At 39.0% G+C, this 25430-nt stretch overlaps 4 protein-coding genes across 9 annotated transcripts; 1 reads left to right on the top strand and 3 right to left on the bottom strand.

The window, feature by feature from the left end:
- Nucleotides 1-5438: 5438 nt before the first annotated feature.
- On the top strand, nucleotides 5439-6484 carry LOC131026040 (replication protein A 70 kDa DNA-binding subunit A-like). Its single transcript, XM_057955816.1, has 5 exons — nucleotides 5439-5655; nucleotides 5744-5828; nucleotides 5899-6029; nucleotides 6103-6187; nucleotides 6454-6484. Exons 1-5 carry the CDS (start codon nucleotides 5439-5441, stop codon nucleotides 6482-6484), a joined length of 549 nt encoding a protein of 182 aa, XP_057811799.1.
- A 981-nt stretch (nucleotides 6485-7465) lies between these two features.
- LOC130987066 (growth-regulating factor 4-like) lies at nucleotides 7466-10614 on the bottom strand. Of its 6 annotated transcripts, none has more exons than XM_057910649.1 (5): nucleotides 9985-10576; nucleotides 9495-9786; nucleotides 8804-9140; nucleotides 7742-8148; nucleotides 7466-7664 (listed from the first exon to the last, which is right to left on the bottom strand). In XM_057910649.1, the coding sequence occupies exons 2-5, from the start codon at nucleotides 9712-9714 to the stop codon at nucleotides 7657-7659; spliced, it is 972 nt and encodes a 323-aa protein (XP_057766632.1). In that variant the 5' UTR covers nucleotides 9715-9786; nucleotides 9985-10576; the 3' UTR covers nucleotides 7466-7656. The 6 variants fall into 6 exon arrangements, with proteins under 6 accessions (XP_057766632.1, XP_057766633.1, XP_057766631.1 ...); XM_057910650.1 differs by having other exon boundaries at nucleotides 10365-10576; XM_057910648.1 differs by having other exon boundaries at nucleotides 7466-8148; nucleotides 10365-10614.
- An 8280-nt stretch (nucleotides 10615-18894) lies between these two features.
- LOC130987065 (uncharacterized) lies at nucleotides 18895-19957 on the bottom strand. The gene is made up of 2 exons (XM_057910646.1): nucleotides 19285-19957; nucleotides 18895-19201 (listed from the first exon to the last, which is right to left on the bottom strand). Exons 1-2 carry the CDS (start codon nucleotides 19465-19467, stop codon nucleotides 19040-19042), a joined length of 345 nt encoding a protein of 114 aa, XP_057766629.1. The 5' UTR covers nucleotides 19468-19957; the 3' UTR covers nucleotides 18895-19039.
- Nucleotides 19624-20424, bottom strand: LOC131026039 (uncharacterized). Its single transcript, XM_057955815.1, has one exon. The coding sequence runs from the start codon at nucleotides 20422-20424 to the stop codon at nucleotides 19624-19626; it is 801 nt and encodes a 266-aa protein (XP_057811798.1).
- Nucleotides 20425-25430: the final 5006 nt, after the last annotated feature.

The raw sequence follows: 25430 nt of genomic DNA, 5'->3' as shown, positions 1-25430 counted from the left end.
CGTCTGTCTAATACGCTCGACATGGACAGGGACAGGCTGCTTCTCACGAGCCCTCTCTGCTCGTGAGCTACTCCTCGGGACAGGGACAGGCTGCTTCTCACGAGCCCTCTCTGCTCGTGAGCTACTCCTCGGCACAGAGAGAGGCCTAACAGGAGGAGGTGGCTCCGGTACAAGTGGCTCTGTCAAGCCAGCATATTTCCCTCCAGGATGGTATCGTACAGAAAAAGGCTCTGGGTGCCTCAGGGTCTGCAAATACCATGAATCATTCTCCTCCTCGACCGGTTCGAGTGTCCGGTGACAGTCGTCCTGCACAAAGATGAATCGATCATTTCTCATTATTCGTTAATCATAACATAATAAAAGGATTGAAACTGTAAAAAAACAACAATAATTACCTCATCAGCATCAAAAAAGTGGGTGAAGTCAGAAGCCGACTTCCAAGTCGTCCAGTTCACCAATCGTGGCATCTGCAAGCTCGTGTCACGAGCCCCACACGCGCGGCCCAACCTCGGAATGACCTCGTACGACCAAATCTGTAATGCCCATATGGGCCCATAGAAGTGGTACGTCCTCCTATTACCGCTAATCTCGTCAGGATGCTTCTTCAACACACTCATCCCATGACACAAAATCTGGAATGAGTAAGAGCCCCACGGGAAGTCGATCCATTTCTGATAGTCCTCTACCAGTGCCCACACCCACTCGTGCACGTGTTTATAATCCCGACAGAAGACGAGATCATACGCCACGAGAATATTGCCCACCCTCAAATAATCCTCGGCAATATTGCCCATACTGCGGTTAACGAACCGCTTTCGCAGATCCTTCACTTCCATCTTCTTGCCTTTAAAAACTCGGTGCCATAGACTCTGCTTCCCAACACGGTGATCCACATTAGGATCAAAATGCTGCGGGGATGGCCCGAAGCACAACCCCGTCACCAGACAATACTCCATAGCACCAAATCGAATGTCGTGTCCACCAATGTGGAACCACTTCTCCCACGGTCCGAATGCTTGGTCATACAACTCCCGTGCAAGAAGATGGTGCAGTGCGGCATTCGCACTATCCTGCCTCTTCAACTGAAGTAAATGCCCAAACGGACCTTTCTTAAATTGTTCAAGACACCCGTAATGCGTCAGACATGTCTCCACTTCCTTCAGTGTCTTGTCCTTGATGTAGTGATTGATACATGCGGCATAACCTTGCATGCACGGACGTAACCAAACATGCCTCAGAGGCTGCAATTAATTCAAAATGATGATCAGTATCAAAAAATATCAACCGTGTACAGATTCTAGACCAACCGTGTACAACCGTGTATAACCGTGTACGGATACCCTAACCGTGTATGGTTGTACACGGTTGTACACGATTAAATCGTGTACAAAAAATACCTCTATATGTCTAAAATACACAATTAGGGCATATTACATGATTTAAAATCAACCGTGTACGATTTTAGAGAAACCGTGTACAACCGTGTATGGATGAGCAAACCGTGTACGGCTGTACACGGTTAAATCGTGTACGACAAATACCTTTATACGTTAAAAATACACAATTAAGGCATATTACATCAATTAATCCTAACCGTGTAACATAATTGTCTAACCGTGTACAACCGTGTACTGAAGAACCGTACACGGTTGTACACGGTTGTTCAAAATAATTTTCAGATTCCAAATTTCGCAAATTACCAACATAATTGTCTAAAAAATGCTAAAACCGTGTACCTAATAAACAAATTTAACAATACAAAACACAGAAACTCAAATTTTGACAAATATAGGCCACGGTTACTTACCGGATTCGGCGTCGGGTATTTTTCGCTCCTCCTTGATGTACTCGGGCGACTTCCTCGTTGTGCCTCTTCCCCATCGTAATCTGATTCCGTTGAACTCATAGTGGCTGGAGTTTCTTAGAGAGATAGGCGTATATGGAGTGCACGGTGGGCGTGAGTTTGTTAGAGAAAGAGAGAGGCGTGCACGATGGGCGTGTATGGTTAGAGAAAGAGAGAGGCGTGTATGGTGAGTTTTTTAGGGTTTTTGTCTCTTTGTTTTTTGAATTTGGAAGATGCAAAATCAAATAATAATACAAGAGAGAGAGAGAGGCGTGTATAGTGCACGGTCTTCTCAAGGCGTGCATGAGATTCTTTTTTTTTTTGGAATGATTTGAAACAAGATTCCCAACTTTTGACCACTTTTGGGCTGAATCAGCCGATCCTCACGATTCATGCAAGAAAAGAAACCCTAAACCCTAAAAGATATATCAAATCACGATTTTGAAGAGAGAGAGAGAGACATAATAAGACAAAAAATAATATGTTGAGAAGATTCTGTGGACACGTTTTTTATTGTTTAAAGAAAACAATTTTTTTTAAATAAGTCAAAGATTTGGTGGGGACCATTAAGAATGTGCTACAAAACTTATTTATTTATGGGGTGTGATAGTTAACTTATTTATTTTATTCAAAGGGCTACATAAAAATCTCACCCACTAGCATTTCCACTCGTGCAACGCACGATTATATTTTTATATTTTATAATATATAAAATTGATTATCATTTGATTATTATATAAAAATTATAAATATAATTAAAAATACTACTATAATTTAAGATAAATATATTTTAATTTAATATAAAAATAATAAATAATAATTCATATTATTAAAAAATGATATTGTGAAAAAAGAAAACAATAAGTTAAAAGATAATTGAAAAAAAAATAGATTTATTCAAAAAAAGAGGAGAGAGGAGAGAGGAGAGAGAATTTTCTTAAGTTTTAATCTTTAAATAAATATAATTTTTATATTTTAAATCTAATATTTACATAACATATATCAAAATAAAGCTCTTGTCATGATCTTTTATTTGATATGCAGTATGTTATAATTAGTCGAATTTCACAATTTTAAAAAAGAAATAAAATAGAAAAATAAGAAGTTGAAGAAAAAGAAAAGAAAAAAAAAGATGTATAACTCATAAATAAACCTTCAATTTTATTCCAACTACAAATTGTCACTCAATTTTGAAATTGATTTGAAATCAATTTGAAATTGAAAACTCCTTTTTTAATATAGTATAGATATAGATGGAATAATAGTGATAAGATGCTATATATGGCCAAAATATAATCACTTGATATAGCTCAAAAAATCTATATAATTATCTTTCGTTTTTTTTATCTCTTCTTGATATACAAAGATAAATGAGATAAAAGTGAAGCTATGCTGATATGTATGGCTAAAATATCACTGAATCGAACTCAAATTGGTGACACCAAATTAATTTTAGATAAATGGTTATTTTTATATAATTGTTAAAAATACAATTAAAACCTCGGATGCGAAAATGGCCACATAATTTTTTATTTAATTGATGCAGGTGCTAAAATACAATTGTTGGTGTTAAAAATACATTTTTTTTATTTAATTCTATGACAATCTATATCTATATATATATAAAAGCTCAGCCTGGGCCATTAGGATCCATTTTGGCGGGAAAATGGTCCACCTCTTTAACCAATGTATTTCTGTTTGTGAAGAAATCTGCTGTGTAATTGTGCTAATATTCAAAGGTTTTTTTGTTAACCTATAATTGCCTTGATAATCACGATTTGAGCATTAAAAGCATCTGATTTGTAATAAACTTGGGCCCCAAACATGGAGCCAAAATTCAAATTTCAAAATTGTGTCTAGAATTTTCCTATAAATAGAACCAGAATCTCTTCATTTCCTCAGTTCAGTTTCAAAAAGGTTTGTAAAAAAATTGCAGATATTTTGTTCTTCTCTTTCAAAAATTTGTTTCTTTCAGAAAATGGCTTTCGTTTTAATCTCTTAATTTCCTATGTTCATTTTCAAAAAAAATTAGCTGGTAGTTTGTTCTTCTCTTCCAAAGCATCTTTTTTTTTATTTATTTATTTCTGAAAGAATAGGGTTTTCGATTTTAAAATGCAAGATTCTAAAGTATATTTGATAGATGTCTATAATCTTTTGTGTTTGATTTTATTATATACATCACATAACATTGTCACTGTATAACATTGTTTACAGAATATGTGATCGCAGTTTGTATATCATTGAAAAGTGAAATAGAGATCAGCTTGAAAAAAAAAACTGAAATAGAGATTACAGTTTGTTTTATCACGTACTGTTCCAAATATTTCTGGAACAAGTAATTTTAACATTGAAAAGATAATTCTGAAAGAATTATCTGTTCACCTGTTCACATACCTTTTCTCCTGTTGTATTTGTTGGAAAGCTGAAACCTGTGTTACAAATATTTCTATTATAGCTATAAATACAGAAAATGTTTGTATACCTTTACTCCTGTTGTCTTTATTGGAAAGCTAAAACCTGTGTTACAAATATTTGTATTATAGCTTTAAATACATAAAATGTTGTTTGTATGCTTCTACTCATGTTGTCTTTGCTGAAAAATCTGTGTTATAAACAACCCTGCCAAAATGGATCCTAATGGCTCAGGGTGAGCTTTTATTCATCAACATAAATCTATAGCATTTCATAGCTATAGATTATAGCTATAAGTACTTAAAATGTTGTTTTTATGCTGTACCTTTACTCCTATTCTCTTTGTTGGAAAGCTGATGACTGTTTCAAATATTTGTATTTTAGCTATAAGTAGAACAGATGCTCTATGTAAATTCTAAATATTACAAAATGTTGCAAATACTAAGTGAATATTTTTTTTGCATGACTGCAGATATTTGAAGACATAATGGCACCTATATATACGAAGATTGTGGATTTGCATCCGTCTGTCACAAACTCAATGATAAAAGTGAGATGTATTCGTTGCTATGGCACTAAGTATGGAGTGGACCAATCATCTATTGAATGTATTGTCCATGATAGTGAGGTATTATATCAAGTAGCTAATGTATGATCTGTTATATTAAAAATGCATATGGTCCAGCGGAGTTATTATTTTTGTTTAACCTTTAAACTTTCTAAAATTGTTCATAGATGTAGTTCATCAAGAAGTGATACTTTATGTCAAACATTTTGTGCTAATGTTACCTAACACTTACTGTTTAGCTTCAAAATATTTACACAAGTTAAAAAGATGCATTTCAGAGATTAAATACATTATGTGTAACATATACAATATTTTTCAGGCAAATGTGTGTTTAGATTAAGAAAAGTCTGAATTGGCAGTAAAATTTAAAATCTTCTAAACTGCAATATTGTACCCTCTTTATGATATTATAGTTATAGTGTTTTTAGTTACATAGTTATATAGATTTTATACAGGTTTGTGAAAAAAATGATATATTTGGTTAAAGTTATATTTACTGCATATATTATATGCTTCAGCTTTTATGTGTGTCCTAAATTGTGCATAAATTATTATAGGGCACAAGGATTCACTTGACTATACCACGTGGTCAGTGTGCTGCATTTTTTAAATATCATGAAAGAAGATGCTGTTGTTCAGATTAGGCATTTCTTCGTCAGAAACAACAACTTCATCAGGAACAAGACTGTTAACAATCCATATAGGATTGTGTTGTTCCCAAAAAGTCAGATGTCAGCATGCATTGATCCTGAATTTCCTATTCACAAATTCATTTTCAAGGATTTCAAAGAGATAAATGCTATTGAAGATGCTAATGAGGAAGTGCTGTTTGGTAAATACTTATTTACATCTTATTTGATGTGTTATATATATATATGCTTATTAAATACTTTTTAATATTGAGATATATGAAACTGTAGATATTATTGGAGTGTTGGTGGGAAAGGGGTTTATTAAAGATCAGAACAATGCGAAGCTCATAGAGCTTGTGCTTGAGGATTCCAGGCAAGTTTAAAATTCTTTATTTTCTGTTTAGTTCTTTATTTGGAATCTGAATTGTTTTCTACATATACAGTCACAATAAAATGTATTGTACTCTTTGGAAGGAATATGTCGACTCATTCCGAATGCAAGCCACAAATGAACAAAACATGCTGCCAATTGTTATAATACAATTTTGCAGGCCAACACTTTACAAGGGTAAAGGTTAAATCTTATATCAGTTTATTCCTTAGTTTATTTGTCTTATGAAATTCATGTATTAAAATATATATTGTAGGTGATGTGCGTGTATGCACGAGCAGAAATGTTTCTAGGCTGTTTGTGAATTGTGATATTGAGGAGATAACTAAATTCAGGGAGCTGTAAGTATTGCATTTGCAGTGAACTATTTCAAAAATAGGGATACGGCACTTTGACTATATGAGTTTGTTCTTTCTCCTCATTTTCAAACATGCATAATCCAATTTCTGCTGACGTCGTTTTATGACAATCATACACATATTAGTTTGTTTTGTGATTGTTAATCAGATAGGAAAAATAAGCTAATGAATTTGTTGTGGAATCCATGGTATTGCTTTGTTGATCCCTTTCACTTCTGTAACTATGATGAATGGTTTCTGCTTGCCAGGATTGTTTCCTACACATGTATTGGTGCTTAATGTTCTAGGCTCACGCTGCTGTTTGTATTAACGTACAATTGAATTCGTGGGTATAAAAATCGTGGGTTCTCAAAATTCATTAAAAATAACTGTTAAAAATTGTGGGTGAAATTGACATATAAATTTTTGAAAAATAACAGCTGTCCATGGTACTATCCTAAATTACATATTTTAAAATTTTAAAAATTAGAGGGAAAAATGACGGGAAAATAGAGCCGTTATACTGCTCTTTTGTGAGAATCCGTTCAGAAATTTGTGCCGACGGTTCACACATATCACTATTCTAAATGTTGTCAGTCAATGTGGTCATGGCTCTTCTTCTGTCGGCAGAGTTGTTCTTGGTGCCTGCGTTTTTCTTTGTTTCCTCCAAATTCATACATGTTTTTGTTCTCCATGAATTTTGATCAGATATCACATTTTGATTTCAATTTTATTTTTGTTGATGTATTCCTTTATTTTTAAGGTCAAATAATACAATCTCCTTATCTTTTAAATTACAGGAAATTGGAGTTTTCAAATACCAAATTCATTGGTTTGGTGATTCGCGGTTTAAAAAAGGTTTGATGTAAATAATTCGGAAAATATAGGCCATAGAGTATTTAATTTAGGACGATGTATTATAGGGTAAAATATTTATTATTATTATTTTAGATGTGAGCTATATTGAATAAAACGGAGCTATGAATAGATCCAAAAAGATGCCCCTATCTTTTATTCCAAAAAATTATATACATAAATTATCTCATGTTATTCCCCAGTGCCTGATTTGTTTCAATTCCATTAGAATTTCTGGGCTTTTTTCGAGAATTAATTCTGATTAGAAAAATTGATACACATTGTACAAGTTCAATCTATCGAAATTAGAATCGATTCAATCGAAAATGAAAACTGAAGTTGAATTGCATTCGAAGACAAGTTTATCAAACTCGACTTTTTAGTTAACTCGAAATCGACAAACTAAGAGTCAAAGTAAAACACTAGTAAAATCAAAGCACATTTATTCAAGATCACTGAATACGAACAATACAAGCAGTCAACTTAAGGAATTCTGAATACCGCTATCACAGAATCGAATGCTACGATGATTTGCACATTATCGTACACAAGATACAACGCGAACAAGTAGCAGGCACGCACAATTGGCTCTCGTATTCTCGCCATCCCATCCACCTTCACGCATCTGCCATTAACAAAACCAAAAGTTGAGTGAAGCCTAGTGATTTCGAGCTCCTACACACTGCAAAAAATCAATCTCACCATTGGTAGAGTAAGCAGTTCCTAAAGCAAAATCAGAGGATGCCCTAGGAGTTGACATGGACAGCTGAGTAGAGGAGAAGGCATTTTGGTTTGATCCCTCGCTATCGAGATTGGACCAAGATTCCTTAGTCGTAGGCCACTCGCTGAAGAAAAGATGTTCCTGCTTCAGTGTTGTTGGTGAACTAATATCACTCCCAAATAAGCCCTGCTGCTGCTGTTTTGACAAGCTAGCATTGATGGGCTCAAAGGCATGAGTCATATATTGTTGAGCAGAAGAACTGCCTAGATATCGAGAATCCGGTCCTTGTTTCAACAAAGAGCTAGAAGAAACCTGACAAGGCATGAGACCACAAGTGCCGCTGCCTGCACTAGGACCTCCCGCACTTCCAGAAGCTTCAATTGAGAAACTACGCCCATCGCCATCATAAGAAAAATACGAGAGAGATTAGAGAAAGTATAGTTATGTACTCATAAAGATTCAGATCAAATGCCTGCATAAATGTCTTCAAGACACATTTAATAATTGACCACTATATATTAATCTGCATTCTTTTCTTTTCTTTTTCATATAAATTGACTTATTGAGTACTCTATAAATTTGATAAGACATAAATAAACTGTATTATCATAATATAACATCACAAAGTGCATATAAAAACTAATACACTAACATTTAGATTTTATATGTTCCTTTTAACAAAACACAAGATTCTCTCCTCACCAACTCTCGCCCCGGCCCCCACTCCCATGAGCTTCCTCAACACAAGGAAAAAGCATGGCTAACTGTTGGATAAGCCCATTGCATACAAGTTAGAAGCAACTTGGTTACTATTCACCTTAGATGACCTCAAGTTGATGGCAACAGAGTTCACCAGATTATATTGCGCATAGGTTTTTAGATCATGAGCATGTATAACTACGAAAAACCATAGGCCAGACTTTGTTATGATTACATAACATTTCACCTAAGGCTGTAGGATGAGTAACCATGATGTTATTTTCGTGCAAACAAATTTTACTTATTATCTAGATGAAACTAAACTATTAAGCGTCACTAAGTACCTGTGTTCACGGCTATCAATTCCATAGGAGATTGGTCCTATCTGCAGCTTTGTTGCATTGCTCCCAACAGATGATCCTCGAGAATTAGCAGCAGAGTAGAATGGCATCTGTTGAGAGCTTCCACGGTTGATACCATTACCACCCCCAGTAGAGGACGGAGATGTCGATTGAGATTCCACAGGCTTTCTTGAACGGTTGCGACCACGGTGCATGTGCCGCTCACAATACTTTGAGTCCGGATGTGCATCTTTAGAGCACCTCCACTTCTTCCCATCAGTTCTCCGGCATCTCCCCGGCTCCGGATCAAACTTCTTGCCATAGTAGGAACAGTAGCCCACTGCAGGAAGAATGACCAAAAAGTTGCATTTTAGCCTTTATTTCAAACCATTTAGCATCTCAATAACATGCATTTATTCTCTATCATCTAAAAATTTCATCTTACAACTAAAAACCATGACATGAGAATAAGCACATCCATTTCTCAATAAATTATGTAAGAAAGTTCTAATTAGACTCAATATCTGCATTTCTTGTTTACACACATACAACTACATGTATGCTCACACTAGTTAAATGCTCCTAATCAACTAGTGATCATCTCTTTTTTTTTGTAAGGGTACACATAAGAATGCTCAATGTGCAAGTGTGTTCACACCAATAGTCAACAGATATCAAGAAGTGAAGCAATTACAGGCGGGATGGTTGAAGACATGGGCGGGCAGTCCATCGGAACTATGGTGAAACGGCCTAACGAGGTCCGGTGGGACGGGCAGGCCAGACACCAAGTATTTGTATATCATGGCTTGCTGCTCCAGCTCCTTCAACTGCACTTGTGTGAATGGTGCCGCCGCCCTATAACCCCCATACCCCAACTCCGCCCCTCCCACCACCGCCGTCGCTTTCTCGCTCATCTTCCTTCTACTCACCTATAAATCTCCCCTATTTAACCGACAACCCGACTGAATACAGCAGTCCTAAGGAATCTGCAAAAGTAGTTGACAAGATTGCAGTAAGCAAACACATAAACATGACTAATTTCAATGGATGCTTCTTAAATTTTCTTGCTTTTCCTTTTCTAACCGTCTCTTTTATCTCCCTTTTTCCGTTCAGGGGTGGGCATATTAGGGTTCAAGATGAGATTTTTTTTTTTTTTTGACAATATTCATAAAAGCTGCTACTACCTAAACGCCGCACGTTTTTGCAGCAGAAACACACACGTGACGTGCAGAAATTCTTGCAAAGATGCTGCAATCACACCGGAAAATGAAGAAGACAGACAAAAAAAAAAAATTACACACACACGCACGCAGTGTTCACCTGCAGGGGGCAGATCTAGGGTTTGGCAAAACATTGAAGAACAATCAGAATGCAGAAATTGGGCATTAAAAGGTGGTGAATGATAGATAATAAGTGAAGATGTTGGCGCGCAACAGTCGGAAAAATTGATGATGGTTTACAGTAGATACATTAATAATGGGTGAGGAAATTCTTGGGTGAAAAGGAGGGATCGAGAAGAATTAAATGAGAGAAGGTAGCAGGTGCTGAGATTAGAGGGGGCAACCTGGGATTGGGTGGAATTGTGGTGGGCGTGGTGCAATTAAGGTGGCTGCGGCGGTGGAGGAGGTGGTCCAGTGCCGTTTAACTTGTTGCAACTGTTTGATGGCAACATTACATAAACTGGCAATCTTTGTCGTTTTGTTTTTTGCGATACATTTTGGCTTTCTTTCAAACACAATTCTTTCAAGAAGTATGTGAATGTGCATTCTATGACATCCGCAAGTATTCAAACTGATAAATCTAAATAATTTATACTTCCTCTTGCCCCCAAAGATGATACATATGATACATTTTTATTCGACACAAAATCTAAGGAGTTAGTGTTTAATACTGTAAGTATATTTGGTGAATTTGTGATTAAATCCTTACCTATATAATTGATAATTATAAAATTATTTTTAAATAAAAAAATTAAAAATTATAATTTGATTATTTTTTCAAACCCCCACCCCAACCTAACCACCCCCCATCCCCCCACCCAAAAAACCCAGCAAGTTGTCGAACTTCCTCCACCCAGTAATCCGTCGGACATCCTCCCCACCGCCCCAGATACCCAGCTATCCAGCCGCCCCCAAATCCCCAGCAACCCACTGGACTTCCTCCCCCCACCACTCCAGCAACCCAGCAACTCTAACGCCCCCAAATCAGAAATTGAAGAATGAAATCTTAGGAGAGGAAAATCCACCGTCGCTGGTCTTCCTTGAAGGGTTGTATACTGAAAGCAAGACTTTATGCTTGTATACATTGATTCCTTTGTTCACTGTGATTCTTCTATCTGAAATATTGTTATTGCATAATCCTATTATAGTCCAATTTATCCCATACTATAGATTATATGGTGTGTTGTAGATCACAGAAGATCATATAATTGGAAAAAGTTGAGATATAAATTGAGTTCACAATCGAGGCAACTATGGACGAGTTGCTGGTTTAGATTGTAGCATAAATGGATAAATAGTTTGTCTTGGCTATTTATTTATGCTAGTACCTTCGTGTATTGAACAGGATCACAGTGAGATGAATTCTTATATTCTGACTAATTAAGAATCAAGATCTCGACGACTTAAATAGTCTTAACCTTAGTTGGATTAATCGGTGTAAATAATATATTGACTATTGCTTTGATTTATCATGGGTGAGAGTTCTCTTGAAGCTCAATATACTCGATACTTTGGGTGATAGCAATTATTATTTGACATGCGATTATATTGCAATAAGGAACCGATAAGAGGGGAGGCCGCCGATGCGAGAAACCCTAGCCTCAAGCCTTCCTTAACCGCCGCCGCCGTCCGTCCTTCCGGCAGATGGATTCCACAGTCGTCGGTCCGGATAAGGGGAGACTCAATCTCCCTTCGGTTTCAGCCAATTTTGAAGCACCTCGATCTCAATCTACTTACTCATCCCTCTCTCCTTTTCAGCGATCTCTGATCATGGGGACGAGATCTTCTGCCGGAGTAGTTGCAGGTCGGCCGCGCTCGCCCGCTGCTGCTAAGGCTCCGATCGGTTCTATCGTTCCTGCTATTGTAGCCGATAACAACACCTCCAACAACCTCAACGTGCATGAAGCTAGGGCTTCTTATGCGCTTGCCATAGGCAAGAAGAAATCGGATCTGGCAGCGCATAACTTCCATGATCTTAAGCCCACGAAAGAGGGTGATCAGTTCTTCCTCAAAATACCGATGGATCTGTATCTTAAGGAAGTCAAGGAATTCGAATTTGCTTTGACAGGGCGCTTGCTGCTTCGGAAAGGTGATAAGCCTCGATCAACTATGGAACTTAAGCTGGAACTTCAGCAATTATGGAGTTTGACATCTTATTGGCAACTCATCCCGTTGGGGAAGGGTTATTTTACGCTTCGATTTACTTCGGCAGCGGACTTTTCGATTGCAAAGGAGGAGGTGGTTTGGGAGCTCTCTAAGGGGCATCCCCGACTCCGTAAATGGACCCGGAATTTTGATCCTTTTAAAGAGAACTCCCATTTGGCGAATGTTTGGGTTCGCATTCACTATCTGCCAATTGAGTATTGGAGTCCACAGGTGATCTCCGGGATTGGACGGTTTTTGGGTCATCCGTTGAAGATTGATAGAGCGACGGTGGGGCGCGACTTTGGGCAATTTACACGCATACTAGTTGAAATGGATATGTCTCACAATCCCCCGTCTTCTCTTCTGATTGACCGCGGGGATATTTCTTTTTACGTTGAATTTGTCTTCGAAAATTTGCCGCTCTACTGTGATAGTTGCAAAATAACTGGTCATGCCCAGGATACTTGTCGGAAGAAACGACGTGTAGAGCCGGCCGCTAAGATCGATTCTTCAACTGATGCAGGCGTGCCTGAACTATCAGATCCGAAGACACTGCCTGACAAAGAGTGGCAAGTTGTTGAGAGGGGAAAGAAGCATGTTGATTCCACGGATCGGGCCGCCGGGGCGCAACAGCGTTTTCCGGGGAACTCCTTTGCTCTTCTATCGACGGAAGAGCAAGAATTACAGCAAGAGAAGCAACAACTCCAGGTGGTTTCGGCGGTTCAGGAGCTGCGGCCTCTTAGTCCTGATCCGTCAACTGCGGCGACGGCTCCGGATGACAAGGGGGATGAGATTCAGCAAGTTGGGAGCGATGTGGAGGTGGACGAGGAGATTCAGGTCGAGATGCCGGATGGAAGCGCGGTTGAGGTTGCTTTGGGGACTGACCTTACTTCCTCAAACTCGGCCATTAAGGTTTCGGTTCATGACAAAAGCAGCGGGAGTGAGGATGCAATTGCGGCAGCGGAAATCTCTCATCATGGCAAGGATTCGGCCACTACTATGACGGATGATTTTGCTAGTCGCCTAGGTAGGTTAGAGGAGCAAGTTAACCAGGGCATGCAAATGCTCGCTGACAATGTGACGCCTAAGAGACGGGGCCGTCCTCCGAAGGGGATGGAACGTCCACGTGTTCCACAGAGTTCAGAAGATAATATAAAAAATCGCCTTAGGAACGCAGTGGAAATGGGCTATAAGCCGAGAGACTTTGTCATTGATCATGGCAGAAGTGCTAGTATGCAGGTTATGAATAATATTGCCAACGGTAGATGGGCAGATGAAATGGAGTTGCAAGAGCAGCACACAAATATGGATTTTCCTTTTTATTAGTTAGTTAGGTGCTTAGGGTGCTGAAGCCTTTCAGGCTTGGGAGTTCTTTTTTCGTTGTTTTTCCTTGATCTCTTTTTTAGTCTCAATCTCATAGTCTGCGTCTTTGTGCTTTCATGAGATCCTTTTTCTTTTTCCTTTTATATAAAACCTCATTTTAATAATATTGCAATAAGGAACCGTGTCCTGCTAATAACAAGATGATAATATCCTATCGAGGAACTTAATAAGTTTATCGTATTAAACCCTGCAGGTGGAATTAGTTCCGATACGATAATAAGTTTAAGTGGTAGCACTCGAGATGTCGTTTATTATTAAACGACTAATTAATTAATTAATTGATCGTCAGAGAAATTAATTAATTAATGGATATTGGATATCTTAAATACGGGGATTAATTAAGTCTAATACTAGCCCCGACTCACCTAAAGAATAAAGAGGTAATTCAGTATTAATTTTCTAGTGGAATAAATTAATACTTGTGTCTCGATTTTATTCTGAGCTGAATAAGAAAATCGAGCACTGGGAGGCCAAACTTTATTCAAGCTAGTAGATCCCCGCTTGGCCCAATAAAGGTTCAACTCCTTAAGTGGGCGTCCCCTCCTCTCTTAAGCCTTTGGGCTTGGTTTGATTTAATTATGTTTTGGGCTTATTATTTAGGTATGTTTAATACCTAGTATAAGTAATAAGACAACCCTAAAACCTAATTAATTAATCACACACGTGAGAGCAAGATTGTGAGAGTGAGGAGACGCCAACTTTGAGGGAGAGGGCTTGAAGCACGTTGCCACCCAACGTCGAGCTCTACCGTGGGAACAAGTTGGAAGATCAACACTGGAGTCTTTGATCGTCGAGTTTGCAAGTAAGTTTCGAACCCTTGCAATAGGCACTTGTGATTTTTGTATGTACTTGTTTGGCATCCAGAATGGGTCACGGGCAAATGGATCATACGTCAAACTATGGTTCCTTCATTCCTCCCCCAAAACCTCAAATTCCAGAAAAATTTCAAAAAAAACCCTCTTATGTCAAGGAAAATCGAGGATTTCAGGGGTAGTATCAGAGATGTTATCATTATCGACCCTTTTCCCGTTGCCGCCTCCCCTGCCGCTAAAATACATCATGGCAGCAGAGGGGTGGCGTGGGAGAATGCTACCGCTGCGCTTGGTTAGGGTTTGCAAAGGGGCTGAAATCGAAGCCCTAGAACTTAGATCTGCAAAAATCGCCCCAAATACGAAATCGAAGCTCTATATCTTAAGCAAGGAAGAGAATGAAAGAAGGTGGAGTAAGGCGGCACCGCTCGCCGGTCTTTCAGAGGCGGAAGGTGAGGTGGAGGGGAGGAGTAGGATGGGGTTGAGAAAGAAAATGGAGGTAAAATAGGATATACCCTTTATGAAAGACAAAACATAAAAAGTACCCACTATTTACAAAACAACAAATTATACCCACTTAGGACATTTTTACCCTTATGTGTCATTAGCGCATTGCTCGACACTGAAGTGTCGAGCACTTAAGTGTCAAGTGTCGAGCATAGACTGTCGAGCATCGAGGTGTCGAGCAATAGTTCAAATTGAACTATTGCTTGACACCTCCAGCATCGTGTGTCGAGCAACTGAGCGTCGAGCACTGAACTATCGAGCGACGCGGAGGTGTCGAGCGTCGAGCATTGAACTGTCGAGCAAGATGAAGATGTCGAGTGTCGAGCACTGAACCATCGAGCATTGAATTGTCGATCACTAAACCAACGAGGCGGAGGAGCGTCGTTGCAGCAGATCTAGAGAGAGAGTATCGTGACGAGGCAAGGCACGGCGACGTGGAGGAGGAGGCGCCGCAGCCGCCAAAAACCCTTAAATTCGATTTTGCTCGAAATTTGCAGGTGTCTTTTGCTCGATTTTGCTGGTGGATTGGGTGTTTCCATCGCCGGCGCCGGCGATGGAGGAGGAGGCGAGGCACGGCGACACAGTGGTGCACCACGGCAGAGACAGATCTGGGAGAAGGGAGAAGCGTTAGAGAAAGAGAGAGAGAGAGAGAGAGAGAGAGAGAGAGAGAGAAGAGGGCGGTGCGACTGGGCGGAGGAGAGGTTGGGCAGCTGAGGTGGGAGGTAAAGGCGGGAAGCCGCGGCAGAGGCATGCGTGGAGGCGCCGGAGGCGCGCTGGAGAGAGAGAGAAAAAAAAAAGTGGTTACGATTTTGGGGGGGAAAGGGGATTTGTATGGTATTTTCTTTTTTTCTTAAGAGCATCTTAGTCCTTTCAACCCCAAAATGGGTATATTTTATACATTTATTTTAGGGTTAAGTATCAAATAAGCCCCTAACATAGAAGCCCTTATCACGTTTAGATCCCTATAGTCGAAGTTTGGCCAACTAAACCCTCAAACTGCCTAATTTCGAACAATCGAGCTCTCGCCTCTAACGGTCAGTTGACGTCGTTTGTTTTCATTTTTTCTTTATTTTTTTTTAATTCAGTGGACCCCACAATTAAAGCTTCAATGAGAAGGCAAGCCGCCGGTACCGCCGCCTACGTGATAAACACTCATTTTACATAGTTTTTATGGCTTATATCTTGTGATTTATGTCGAACTTGTGCCTATTGTGTGATCGTTTAGAGTTTATTAATTTCTTATCATTTCGTGATTTCACGTTTGGTTATAGTTTTGGCTAATTTGATGCAGGAATTAGTGTTTCTTGGAGCATGTTGAATGAGGAATATGTCTAAGGGAAAATATGAGAGAGAATCGAGCCTGGAAATTGAGAAGAGACGAAGAAATTGAGCTAAAATCGAGAAGAGGAGCAACTCGGCGGTCAAAGGTGTTAACCGCCGAAATTGATGTTTTTGAAGAAGAAATTCAGCGACTACCTCGGCGACCGCCGAGTAGGTCGCCGATATTTCTGGAAGGTTTTAAGGCTTGGAGGTGGAAATTCGGTGACCGCCAAATTTGGTGGTTTTTGTTAAGGAATTCGGCGACCTAAGTCGCCGATCAGGGCGTCGTTTCCTCCCCATTTTTTCAGTCTTTTGCGCTTTCCCATTTTTTAGAGTTCTTCTGGGGTTTCAAACTCTGTGTTTTACCCTGGTACTATATATAGGTCTTCTTTTGACCTATTTAGGGTTCTCAACTTTAGTTTTTCAGTTTCATAGCTTTAGATTATTATTGCTTTCTAGTTTTTAGAGCTTGTATTGGATTTCTACAAGATTGAAGATTCAAGATTTCTCATTCAGTTTTATTTAATTCAGTTTTTACAATTTCATTCTTTTTAATTATGTTTCTGTTTTATTTCAATATGTCTGGCTAGTTTTCTTATCTGATCTAGGGTTTGTAAAAAGTTAATTAAATTCATGTGATTTATTTGTTAATACCTATTTACCTTCCAGTTTATGATTCATAATTTCTGGTACTTGAATTCGTGTGAATTACTTGATCAATAGTTTGCATGTGTAGCTATTCAGTTTGAGACCTGGCGGAGATAACTGTTTAGCGGATTCAGGAATGTATGATATGATTTTAACCTTGAGACCTAACGAAGATAGGTGGATCGTAGGGAGCTATTCTTAGGAGCTATTGGGAGTTAGTAGATTATCTTGGGACCTGACGGAGATATATAATTTATTAAGCTACGATCTTTGATGCTCTAGCGAGAGTAATTGATTAATTAAGTGATCTCTCATCATTACTGGATTAAACTGGTAAATATGATTAATAGATTTAGTATGTGGATTTAGTTAATGAATTTATTACCCTAGGATCAGTCGTTGTCATAATTTAATTTTTCCTGTTGAATTTTACTTGCTGCTATTTGAATTTTGCTTTAGTTAAATCTTCTTCTTTTTATGTTTGCATGTCTACTGCATGTGGTAGTTTGTTTAGGGAATAACTAGGGTTATTTCGGTTTTCAGTCCCTGTGGAGACGATACTTGGCTTACTATTTGTTACTACAATTGCGTTGTGTGAGTTGCAGTTTTATTGCTAATAAAAATAGAGATCACTATGCCAGGAAAATCTGCCGCCAACAGCGGAGAAGCCGCCACCAGCGCCGCCGAAGCTACTGATGTTGCTAGGGATAACACCGCCGACTCCAGCAAGGCCACCTTGAGGCGTGGTGCCGATAAAACCACCTACGCTAACACCACCAGGTATGTCGAGTATGCCGTTGGGGCCCATTCCGCCACCGACGCCGCCAAAATGTATGTCGTTGTCGCCCACGCCGTCGTAGCTGAGGTAGTTCTTTTGGTCGGCAAGGCCTGCGTCCCCAGCTGGTTCAGAGATAGATCCAAATCTGAGAGGTGGTAGATGTAACTTTTAAGAGATCGAGACCGGGATGGGGCCTTTGAGCTTGTCCTTGCTGAGCAAGGCCCAGCTCAGCATCCTCAGTTTCCCGAAATGGGTTAATTGCATGAAAATACACGAACTTTAGTCACTTTTCCATTCTGCACACGAACTTTAAAATTTACATTTTAAACCATGAACTTTGAATTCGTTCCAATTTTTCCTTAAAATTCATTTACCCCCAATTTGGACATGAGGTGGCGCCTATGTGGCAGCCGGAAGTGTGCCTCACAACTACCGGTCCGATATGTTAAACGACGTCGTTCTTAATAGTGATAAACGACGTCGTTTCTCACTGAATCGTTTAATTTAGGTTAAATATGAATTACTTATCCCAATTCATTCATATTTTGTAGCTCAATCTAGGGTTCGTCAGCAAATCAGGTGGAATGCCCTCATCGTCTGCGACTTCCAGCCAATGTCACTCAGAAATGAACTCACGGAATTGCCATTGTAAAGCTCCGGTGAAAAAAGAGATCTCAAGAACTACCAAGAATCCTGGGCGCGAATTTTACTGTTGCGCTTATGGAACGGTAGGTTAATTTGGATTAGTTCTTCGCCTCCTCTTGATTTTGCTGGGCTAATGTTTAGTTATTTCAATTTTGTTGTAGTGTAATTATTTTGATTGGGTTGATTCTCAACCAAGGTCATCATCTTCTTCATTCGTACATGAGAACTGTTGTGAAAAGATCAACTTTTGGATTGGGGAATACTTCAAGATTTCTGACTCAAATGCTGTCTTCTTGAAGCATAATCATGAGGTAAGAGTGCAACTCGCCATTCTGGAGGCTGCAAAGAAGGGAATTGAGAGACAGATTGTAGTTCAACGCCTTGTCATTGTTGGGCTTTTGGTGATTGTGTTAGGCCTAATGTTTAGATAGGTTGTGGAGATGGCATTTTCTTTGATTTTGCTGGGCTAATGTTTAGATAGATTGTAGTTTAATCCATGACATTTTGTATGATCTTGAACCTTTGTAATGACATTAGCAGAATTTGGTGGAATATTGAAGCCTGTGAAATGGCCATTTTGTGTTTAACACTATAATTTGTAAACAAAAAACAAATCATCTGCCAATAAGAAATAGTGACTGAAATAAGGATTCATTGATAGAAGATGATCTGCCAACCAAAAAACACAACAGTATTCATAAGTTAATAGTACATAACATTTGCAAACAGTCACTGAATTTGTTTCATCAACATTTTACAAACACAAAATGGACTGATCTAGTGCTTAGGTTCCTTGTGATTCTTGTGTTGGAGCGGACCCTGTTGGGGCAGTTGGAGCAGATTGTGTGTTGGAGGATCCTACTCCAGATGCTTGGCTTCCACTGGTTGTAGACCTTGTGTTGGGACGGGGTGGCACGAAAGTTCCTCGGGCACTCCTTGAAGACATCTACATAAGCAATAAATTTGAGTTAGTACAAATGGTAGCAAATGAAGTGAAGGAAGTATTTTGAAATGATTTTTGGAACATACATTGACATATATGTTCCCTGTCCCTTGAGCAACATATACCCCAAGTCCTTTTAAGGCCGTGTTTCTTTCTTTCATGATTGTGCTTGTGGAAGCATTTGCATGTGTTGTTGAATGTAAGGTGGGGGCTGGACCAGTAGAAGCAGGATCAGTTGAGGTAGGAGTTGGAGCAGTGTCTTCATTCATGGCTGATGTAGCATTTTTCTTTGTGATGCGCTGCTTCCTCTCCTTTGTAGGTCTCTCACTGCATGTGAGAGGATGCTTCCTTGGCCTACCTCTTGGCTTCTGTAAAATTCAATCATTTATCATGTAAGAAAATTAAGACAATGGCAGATTACAAATTTAAGTTAATAATCCAACCTGATTTCCTTCTTCTCTGACCACTTTTTCGTTTTTGCAAGACCTTGCATTGTGACCAACTTGAAGGCAGTTTTGACATGTCATCCTAATCCCAATTCTTTTCAGCCTTGTGTTGTTGTTTGGATCCCTCTCATCTACATCTCTTCTCCTCTTCTTTTTTGGTCTTCCTGGCATAGCCCTAATCAATGGAGGTTGCACTGGATAACCAACACCCTTTGGCCACATTTTTTCCCCATTGATAGGCTCTAAGCCATATGCATAAGCCTTCAAGTATTTCTCCACAGAGTAGCATTCATGCACATACTCTGTGGGTTCCTCATTCATAAAATGCAAGGCTGCTATGGCATGCTTGCAAGGTATCCCACTGATATCCCACTGCCTACAACTACAATGCTTTTCACCTAACTGAACCACAAACCTATCATCATAACAACTTACTTCAAATTTGCCACCTAAACCAGGATAGGCTTGGCATATTCTGGCATCATATCTCAGTTTGTCAAGTTTTTTTCTTATGTTTGGGCATAGTTTTTCAGTACTATCAGTCACCAACCCCAGCTTTTTGTACTGTCTCCCCCTTAAAGTAACTCTAATGTCTTCTAACATGGTGATTATGTGCTTAGCCCTAGCTTTCACTATATAGCCATTAAATGTCTCAGAGACATTATTATCAACCATATCAGATAGACAATGTGTAGAGATAAAGCATCTACAAAACCTGTGGTATTCCCTGTTCATAAAATCTGTGTGTGCTTCCTGACTCTCAGCTTTCATCTCCTCCATTGCTAAGTCAAACTCCTGTTGATATGATGCACGTACTGCTCTCCAAAAAAGATTCTTTAGTGTTGCTCATTTGTGTGTTTTCTTCCAGTTACAGTAGACATGTCTTGCACAATTTCTATGTTCAGCAAATGGTGCAAGACTTGCTACTGCATTTTGTAGTCCCTATCAAAAGAATTGTAGAACAATGTTGTTAGTACTCAAGCAGTCTGTTGATATAATATAACAACATGAACAAATAGACAAATTACCTTCTGTTGATCAGATATGAAGCTGATCCCCAAACCATCTGTGACACCCAAGTCCTCAAGCAAGATTTTTATAAACCAGCTCCAACACTCTTCGATTTCAGCCTCTACAACAGCCCAGGCTACTGGAAACATCTGATTGTTTCCATCCTTAGAAACTGCACATAAAAGTTGTCCACCCAAATAGGTTTTCAGAAAACAGCCATCAAGTCCTATTATTCTCCTACATCCTTCCATGAACCCCTTTCTTAATGCACTGAAGCCAACATAAAGCCCCCTAAATACTGAATCATCACCTAATAGAAGCTCAAACCTCCCTTCTTTATCCACCCTCATCAACTCTGACATATAAGACCTCAATGAATTGTAGTGTTTCTTAACTGACCCCCTTAAGAGCTCTAAAGCATGAGCTTTTGCCCTATACAGTCTCCCCAAAGAGGGTTGTATAGAGAATCTAGTGTTGACATCCAATGCCATCTCCTGAACCTGCATGCAGGGCCTCAATCTGAAAACCTCAATGTATTGCTTTGCTAACCACTTGTAATCTGCCAACTTGTTGTGAATGTCAAAAAGGCAGGTGTGCTCACCAACAAGCACTTTCACAGCAAAAGTACATTGGTCTTTGATGTCAGACCCATAGCACCTCCAGATACATGGTGGTCTACACTTAGCATCTAGTTGTTTTTTACTAACTCTCCTAAACCGAATAGGATAACCCTTCAGTATAGCCCAGCTTCTAAGAGCTTCTTTGCATTGATAACCATTTTCAAACCTTAGCCCTATCTGTACTATCAAGTCCTTGTTATTGCACCTAGGGTCATACATGATTCTAGGCAATCTCTTAGGTCCTTCTTCCTCATCTGTGGAATCAGACACCACATCTCCATCAGATACAATGTAATCAGATAGCATTCCCTCATCTCCTTCAGTGTTACTACCCATTGGATCAGCACTCCTACCCTCACTCATAGATACATCATCTGGCAAGTCTCCCTCTTCTCTTTCTTGTACTACCCCTTCCACTAGTCTTAGGTTCAATCTAGCATCCCTATACTCTTCATCATCAGAGCCTAGTTCATTGTCACCTAATGAATCATCTGTTTCATACTGTTCACCATCCTCAGGAAGAATGTAATCACTATCCTCAGGGTCTGTTTCTATAATAGGCTCATCAACTAAAGTTCTAGTAACCTGCTTCTCCTTACCCTTTTTCTTGGGTGTAGTCTCCACTAGCAAACTATTCTCTCCCAATCCTAACACCTTCATACTTCTAGTTATAGGAGAGGTTCTTACTGAAACAGTACCTTGTCCTTCATCTATAACCTTCTTACTTCTAGTAATGGGAGAAGTTCCCACTGGCTTATTCACCTTCTTCTTCTCGGGTCTACTCAACTTCTCTTTCCCCTTTCCTACTGTCTTCCCTTTCCCCACTTCACCTGCATTCTCTTTCCCCATTTCTAATGGCTTCTCTTTCCCCAATTGTAAAGGCTTCTCACTCCCCTGTTCAACAGTTTTATCACTACCCAATTCACCCTTGTCTACGTACACACTACAAAATTTATTCTTGCACAGACTTATATTAAGCATTTTCATAACATCAGCATCATTGTGTATGTCAAAAAATGCAAGTGTCCTAGGTGCTTTCCAAGCAAGGCAATCCCACCTCGCATACCCAAATTCACGCACTAATTCCTCTAAATCAAAGAAACCAAATCTATCCCTATCCTGCATGCTGAGATCTGCCTTACCCCCAAGATACATTCTTGCACACCCCACGGTAGTAAATTTCCCCCCATGATGTATATAAATCCCAAATTCGTCGTCACTGCATAGAATTAAAAGAATAGCAAAAATTTCAGGAATTAATCATTTCTAACTGCATTCATCAAAATTACTCCAATTTACTCCAATTTTCCTACATCTAAACACGAAAAAAAACCCTAATTCGTGGAAATCGACTACAATTTTACAGAGTTTACCTACGAACAACTGGACAAAGGCAAAAAAATGTGCGCAGTTGAAAATGACCTACCTGTCTGCCATTGATGTTAAAGTATTACACGAAAGCTGGGACCACCTCTTCGTCAAGGATCTCCCTGTAGCTGTTGACCTTCAACACTCGGTGAAAATGGCGTCTCCTTAGTTTTTACAGTTGTAAAATTGCAAATGCCCTAATCTAAGAGATTAATTTGAAAGACTTATGTAAAACGACGTCGTCACATGCCTAAACGCGGTGTTTTGACAACCGCGATTAAAACGACGTCGTGTTCGTCGTGACACGTCAGACATCCAACTGGCACTATTAAGGACACGTAAGATTTCCGATGACTGGAAATGAATTTTAAGGAAAAATTGGAACGAATTCAAAGTTCATGGTTTAAAATGTAAATTTTAAAGTTCGTGTGCAGAATGGAAAAGTGACTAAAGTTCGTGTATTTTCATGCAATTAACCCTCCCGAAATTCTAGGGATGGTGCCGGAAATTCGATTGTCGCGGATGTCGAGATACATGAGCGAGAAGAGGTTGGTGAGCGAGCGGGGGATGGAGCCGGAGAGATAGTTGTCGGCAACGTTGAGCACGCTGAGGCAGCAACGACGTTGAGCACGTTGAGTGGGCTGAGGCGGCCAATATCGGCGGGGATCTCGTCGGAGATCTTGTTTGCGATAAGGTCGAGGATTCGGAGAAAGGGGACGAAGGCGATGCTGGGGGGATGGGGCGGAAGATGCCCTTCCAGTCGGCGATGGTGAGGCTGAAGAGGCGGGTGAGCTTGCAGATGGCGGGGGAGATGTAGCCGGTTATGTATCCCACAGATCGGGGAGGAAGGGTCGCTGAGCTGAATGAGAATTTAGGAAAGAAAGAGAAATGGTTGAAGGGTGGGGCCCACCTATTGAAAATTTTAAAAATAAAAAAACAAAAAAAAAACTGACGGTGTTAAGTAGACGTTAGAGGCGAGGGCTCGATTGTTCGAACTTAGGCAGTTTGAGGGTTTAGTTGGCCCAACTTCGACTATAGTGATCTAAACGTGATAAGCGTCTCTATGTTAGGGGCTTATTTGATACTTAACCCTTTCTTTTATAGTGGGTATATTTTTGTTTTTGTCTTTCAAATAGGGTAAAGACTACAATTAACCCAAGAAAATGGGCCAAAATAATTCAACCCCTAATAATTAAAGCCTAAACTGATTTTTAAGTAAAATAAGGGATGATTAAATTATCTTTAATAAAATGTTTACTATCACTAATTTTTATCTAATATAGAAACGTAGCATCTTCGTTGGAACGGCCCAAAAAGGAATATGTATCATCTTCGGTGGGACGGAGGGAGTACTAAAATTGATCTGTATTTTATTTTGAATTGTCCTATTATAAATAATTTATTTCTTTAAATAAAAAATATAAATTCTATCATTTTTACTTGATTATACATTTTCTTAAGTTTACGTGTCTAATTTTTTTTTGTCACTTATAGGACTATAAACGAGTCGAGCCGAGTCGAATACTGAGTTGCTCGAGCTCGACTCGTTTAAATATTCGGTGTTCAAGCTCGGTTCAAGTTTTCATGTTCATGATTAAGTTCTGCTCGACATCAAAATATCGAGCTCGGTCTCGATTCGAGTTCGGCTAGTGTTTTATTCATTAATGTCGAACTCGAGTTTAAGCTCGAGCTCGGCTCGTGTGATGTTCGTTTAAAGATTCGTGTAGGCTTGAAATGTGCTCGACTCGGATATTCGAGTTCGAGCTCGTGTCAGGCTCGAAATCTACTCTTAATCAACCTATTGCTCGAGCTCGAGCTCGACCTCGAATAAAAATTATTTTCTATATATTCTAATAAATTGTCCTAAACAAGCATCAATTCGAATAAAAATCATTCTAACAAATGATACAAGCATTTCAAAATAACATTATTTAAACAACAATTTAAACAATTAAAATGTCTTGTGTAACTAGAAGAGCATTACAAAATCCAAATAACAGATAAACCAAAAACTACTCTATAAGATAAGCATTGATCTTGTAGATTCACTCCAGTCTAGCAAAGCATCACTACTGGAACTACAACAAAATCACACAATTAAGAATAATACAAATATAAATAGTCAAACTAATATAAAACAAAATAATAATTTACCGATTCTATTGATGAAATGCTTAAGTGAAAATAATCTCTTCGGTGTTCTCTTTGTCCTTTAAAAATATAAACACATAAAGATAAATATTAGACGTATATATAGTAAAGACATAAAGATATAGATATAAAGATTAAAATTGATACTTACTTTGGCTTTTCCTTGATCTCATAGCGAGCTCGTAGCCAATCTTCGGCACAAAGTAACATTTCCATAGTATCCACTTCTAATTAAAGAGACACTATGTGGATTACTAACTCCACCACTTGCACTAAAGGCCAACTCTGAAGCTACTGTAGTTATGGGAATTGATAACACATTACAAGCCATCTTTGATAGGATCTTATACTTCAACTTGTGCATCTTCCACCACCCAATTGCATCAAACTGAGTCGTGTCATTCCATTCTTCAACTGCCTCCTCAAAGTACAAATCAAAGTGGGACTTCATTTGATCAACACTAGTAACAGTTTTCCTAAATCTTTCATATTTGCTTTCGCTTCTACTTGTACCAAATTTCACACTACTAACACCACTAACATTGCTAGAACTTCTTGTTTGAGCATTACTAACATGTCTCACAATATTAATAGTACCTGTTGGGAAATGAAAGATATATCCAACCCTTGTGTTTT

This window comes from Salvia miltiorrhiza, chromosome 5 (assembly GCF_028751815.1).
Source record: "Salvia miltiorrhiza cultivar Shanhuang (shh) chromosome 5, IMPLAD_Smil_shh, whole genome shotgun sequence".
Taxonomy (NCBI): Eukaryota; Viridiplantae; Streptophyta; class Magnoliopsida; order Lamiales; family Lamiaceae; genus Salvia; species Salvia miltiorrhiza.
This window is presented reverse-complemented; position numbering and strand designations above follow the sequence as displayed.

Coding starts and splice junctions, on each gene's coding strand:
- LOC131026040 (XM_057955816.1), top strand. CDS start 5,439: ATGAAAGAAGATGCTGTTGTTCAGATTAGGCATTTCTTCGTCAGAAAC. Junction 6,030..6,102: donor AACACTTTACAAGGGTAAAG/GTTAAATCTTAT, acceptor TATATATTGTAG/GTGATGTGCGTGTATGCACG. Junction 6,188..6,453: donor ATAACTAAATTCAGGGAGCT/GTAAGTATTGCA, acceptor TCTGCTTGCCAG/GATTGTTTCCTACACATGTA.
- LOC130987066 (XM_057910648.1), bottom strand. CDS start 9,714: ATGAGCGAGAAAGCGACGGCGGTGGTGGGAGGGGCGGAGTTGGGGTAT. Junction 9,141..9,494: donor TGTCTTCAACCATCCCGCCT/GTAATTGCTTCA, acceptor TTCTTCCTGCAG/TGGGCTACTGTTCCTACTAT. Junction 8,149..8,803: donor ATTGATAGCCGTGAACACAG/GTACTTAGTGAC, acceptor CGATGGGCGTAG/TTTCTCAATTGAAGCTTCTG.
- LOC130987065 (XM_057910646.1), bottom strand. CDS start 19,467: ATGAATGAAGACACTGCTCCAACTCCTACCTCAACTGATCCTGCTTCT. Junction 19,202..19,284: donor CAGGGAACATATATGTCAAT/GTATGTTCCAAA, acceptor TTGCTTATGTAG/ATGTCTTCAAGGAGTGCCCG.
- LOC131026039 (XM_057955815.1), bottom strand. CDS start 20,424: ATGGAGGAGATGAAAGCTGAGAGTCAGGAAGCACACACAGATTTTATG.